Source organism: Atta cephalotes, assembly GCF_000143395.1.
Source record: "Atta cephalotes unplaced genomic scaffold scaffold00024, whole genome shotgun sequence".
Classification (NCBI taxonomy): Eukaryota; Metazoa; Arthropoda; class Insecta; order Hymenoptera; family Formicidae; genus Atta; species Atta cephalotes.
This window is the reverse complement of record NW_012130088.1, coordinates 1,438,504-1,443,117: the sequence shown is the minus strand read 5'-3', so window position 1 is coordinate 1,443,117 and position 4,614 is coordinate 1,438,504. Positions and strand designations below refer to the sequence as shown.

General features: G+C 32.6%; 1 protein-coding gene across 1 annotated transcript in view; it reads left to right on the top strand.

Moving 5' to 3' along the window:
- LOC105620050 (adenylate cyclase type 3) overlaps window positions 1-4,208 on the top strand; it is a 19,599-nt gene extending 15,391 nt beyond the window's left edge. Inside the window, exons 7-9 of the mRNA XM_012201559.1 lie at window positions 633-938; window positions 3,284-3,625; window positions 4,026-4,208. Of these exons, the coding sequence (XP_012056949.1) occupies window positions 633-938; window positions 3,284-3,625; window positions 4,026-4,208 (831 nt within the window). The remainder of the gene's footprint in view (window positions 1-632; window positions 939-3,283; window positions 3,626-4,025) is intronic.
- Window positions 4,209-4,614: the final 406 nt, after the last annotated feature.

Here is a 4,614-nt window from a genome sequence, read left to right as displayed (position 1 = left end):
GTGTGTGTGTGTGTGTGTGTGTGTGTGTGTGTGTGTGTGTGTGTGTGTGTGTGTGTGTGTGTGTGTGTGTAAATACACAAATTGTACGATTATTTCTTGAGTGCGTATATAGTTATGCATATGAAATGAACTATTTTGTTAAAATATCCAAAATTTTATCTTCAATGAAATTATTTCAGATGTATTTATATCTAAATTTTTCATATTTTGGCAAAAAACGTTCTTTTTCTATAAATACGGTTTTGCTGAACTATCTAAAAATTTTGCTAGATATAGAAAATAATTTTATTGAATTATTAAAGTAATTATATAAAATATTTAAGCGCTAATGAAAATGCTGCAAAAAGTTTTAATATTTTAGTAATCAATTCGAGCGTCCTACATAATTGTTTTAATGTCCAAACGAAATTATTTTCAGATCTACTTAAATTTTCAGTAAAATTATTCTTTCCGTATATACGTATAGTTATTTCGTAATATTAATTAAATTGTAAATTAATTTGTTAATGTAAAATTAAAGTTAATGTAAAAATTAATGTAAAAATGTAGACTAATTAGAAATTGAATTGCGATCAAAAATTTAGTTGAAAAATTTTAAATGGCAAACTTAACGAAGATAATGTTATATATAGGCCGAGAAGGCACGAAGGATGCTGTATCTGCGAGGACGAGAGGTAATCGCGCAAAGGGAACGAGCAGCGGACATGAAACGAAGAAATGGAGCACTAATATACAACATTTTACCACCTCACGTAGCCGCATATTTCTTATCGCATGCAAGGCATTACGACGATCTTTACAGCCAGAGCTACGCCGAAGTGGGCGTGCTATTTGCCAGTATGCCAAACTTCGCGGACTTCTACAGCGAGGAGAGCATCAACAATCAAGGCCTCGAGTGTCTCAGGTTCCTGAATGAGGTCATCTCTGACTTCGACGCCGTAAGTTTCTCGTTGCTCATCTTATTTCTGTCAAGCTTCTCCATTATACTCGATAAACAAATTATCTGCAGCATGACGATAAATTGGCAGCAGATTTGCTCAGATTACTATAGATCCGGTATCATCTCTGTCATTTGTATTAAACTCGTGTTTTGTTAGCACAGTCTGCCGATATAATCCGATGGCAAATTGTCGATGGAAACTGAATAGAATCTGTCATTTTGTAAATATATAAATGGAATACGACATTTAATCTTTCAAAGCTGACGTTAAAATCTGTAACATGTATGTAGCAAATTTGATTGGATGCACTTACGAACTGGTGTACATTAAAGTCATTGTACATAAATTGCAGACATAAAAATATGTGTTTAATATAAATACACTAAGAGAAAGATACTTAAAAATTTATTTGTGAGAAATATATTTCACTCAAATCTTTATAAAGTTTTTCAAAATATGATAAAATAAACTTACATGATTATCAAGATTGAACTGTTTCTATAAGATTTTTTACATGTTCCATAAATATCGAAGAAATTTCCTCTAAGTGCATAAAAACAGATTATTATATCGTAAAATTTTCAATACATTTTAGTATACTGTTAAGTAAAATTTATATTTTATAATTTAAAATATTTGTATTTTATTTTTATTACACAAATTAAACCAGTGCCTAGCAAACGAGAAATTATTGAAAAATATTGAAAGTTATTTATTGAAGCGATGTCGAATAAAATTTTTGGATTTTATAATCCGTTTTCTATCTGTAATCCAGCTTGACACAATAATTACGGATTGGCTATTTGCTTTCTATATTTTACTCAATGTGCATTATAGAAATGAAACATGCGATCAATTCGATTGAATTATACGTATTAATCATTTACTTTTGATAACATACACAATGCACGTAATGAATTGTACGTTCAACCAATTAATTCATTCCAACTGCAATATTGCGGATTCACGGTGACAGAGTGATATTTAGACATAATGCTGGTCACTTCAGTGCAGGTTATATCCGGAAGTCATCCTGTCACCGTAGATCCGTAATGTTGTACACTTTGTAGTATACAGTACTAGGGTTATTCGGAAAACAATTATTTATATACCTATAATCACCTCGATGCATATTTTCCAACATTACGTCACTTGCTAGGATCATGAACGATTAACATATATTCATTTATATGAATCTACTAGAATCAACATTATTGTATTTATCTAGATGTATAGAAATGGATTCAATAGTTCAGTATCTACAAAATTCGATATCTTTTTCGCGAATAACGCGGATTCAAAAACTTGATTTATCCACGGATTTATCCAATCCAATCCGTTTTTATTTGCTGGATGTACAACAGCTTTAACATGCATTAATGCGCATTAACGCGTCCAACCAAATTCGCTATACAATTCGCAATATCTACTGACATTACGTTTAAAAATCCATTTAACTTATGTTAATTACAAAGTACTAATTAATTTCAAATGACATACTTGTAATAAAAAGAATAAATATTATATAAATATATTTTTATAAGAATAATCCAAATTTGACATAATATAAAGAAAATTGAATTGTTCGACATTTTTGACAAAATGATTTTATAATTAAATAAGTCTAATAAATACAATGGATGATCATAGAGTAGAATGTAGCGCAGCTGCTTGCTATGTCGAAAATGCAGAATTCAAATTCACTCAGAACATAAAAATTTGATTTGATTGAAATCTCTCGGAAGGCAATGCTAAACCGCTGAGAATATATTTGTCACCGTCGTTCAGAGCCGGCGTTAAAAACTGTAGGTTCTATATATCAATATTTATAATAGATATTTGCATCGATTCCCCAGGTTGAGGATTGAACATTAGGCTAACAATTTAATTCTGGAAAACTCATTGTTTCAAAACCTCATCTCTAGAGAGGCCTGGGTTCGATTTGGATCATAGTGTCATTGAATGGAATGGAATAAATCCAATCAGCTTCATAGAGTTAAATGATTACATATCGGCAGATTCTACTTAGTTTTTTTAACAAACAGCCTGTCATTATATTCTTTTAGTAAATTCTGTTATATTTCTGCTGGTATTTTATTGAAAAAATTTATAGGATATATTGAGTTATCCGGAAAGTTCGTGCCGACTAACCTATATAATTTAATAAATGTATAACTAAAATTTAAATCTTCTTTCAATTTTCCTTCATCGGCACGAACTTTCCGGACAACCCAATACTTTCAAAATCTGCTCTCGACAGATTTGGCTGTAGCAGTTTACACCTTCTCCTATATTTTTTTTCATAATATTTTTGTATAACTCATTTTATTCTGCCTGATTAGATCCTCGATCAGAAGAAATTCCATAGTATCATCAAAATTAAGACGATAGGATCGACCTACATGGCAGCTTCGGGAATATCCGAGGTGCAATCGATGCAGTCAGAGGATGCTCCTCGATGGAGCCACCTCGTCACTCTTGTGGAGTTCGCTCTGGAACTTAAGAAAGCCCTATCAAGCATTAACGAGCAGAGTTTTAATCACTTCGTTTTGAAAATGGGCATTAATCATGGACCGGTGACTGCTGGCGTCATCGGGGCGCGGAAACCTCACTATGATATTTGGGGCAACACCGTCAATGTCGCGTCGAGGATGGAGAGCACGGGGAAAGTCGCCTGCATTCAGGTATCGATCAGAAAGATGTATTAACAATAGCTTCTAAATATTTTAATGCATTTCTCTCATTGAGAGAAAAATGTACTAAATTTTAATAAATATCTATTTAAATATAGCCAATTGATCATTTATTAAATATAAACATATATATGTATTTCATTTATTTGGTACAAGAATCATTAATTTGATTTAACTGTTATTATTTTTTATTTAGCAAATATTTGTTTTTTGCAAATAAATGATATATTAGTACTATTTAAATAATTATTTATTAAAATTTATTAAGTCTCAGTCTCCTTTATAGTTGCTACCACTGTATATTTTTTTATTAAATTTAGATAGTCGTATTAAGTACAAATAGATTTAGATAAAAAAACTTATCTTAAGTTTAAAAAATAATAATTTGCAGGTTACCGACGAGACACGAAAGATATTGGAGCCGTTCGGTTTCGGCTTTGAGCAACGAGGTCTTGTCTTCGTTAAGGGCAAGGGTCAGCTCTTAACGCATTATCTTGTCTCCAAAGATGGCGTTTTTCTCGATCTTGATAGCGATCTCCCTGTTGAACCTACCCACCCGATAATCTATCAGTAATTTCGAAGGCTCTAACTCGAACGAGAAATAATCTTTCACCGGAGATATAAATCCAGTTGTTCAAAAAGAACACGTTACGATTTTTCTCGGTAGGTATCGGGCTGGACGTTCAGAGGGAACTGAACGTCCAACTTGATAACTTCTGGGAGCTGATGAATCACGATCATAAATTAGACGACGTCTTTATACACCGAACGGATTTTTTCTCAAGGACGTTCGACAAATTAAATATGTATTGTTGTAGAGAACTCTCTAAATGTTAGGATCCTCGTGTCTCAAGAGAGAGAGAGAGAGAGAGAGAGAGAGAGAGAGAGAGAGAGAGAGAGAGAGAGAGAGAGAGAGAGAGAGAGAGAGAGAGAGAGAGAGAGAGAGAGAGAGAGAGAGAGAGAGAGAGAGAGAGAGAGAG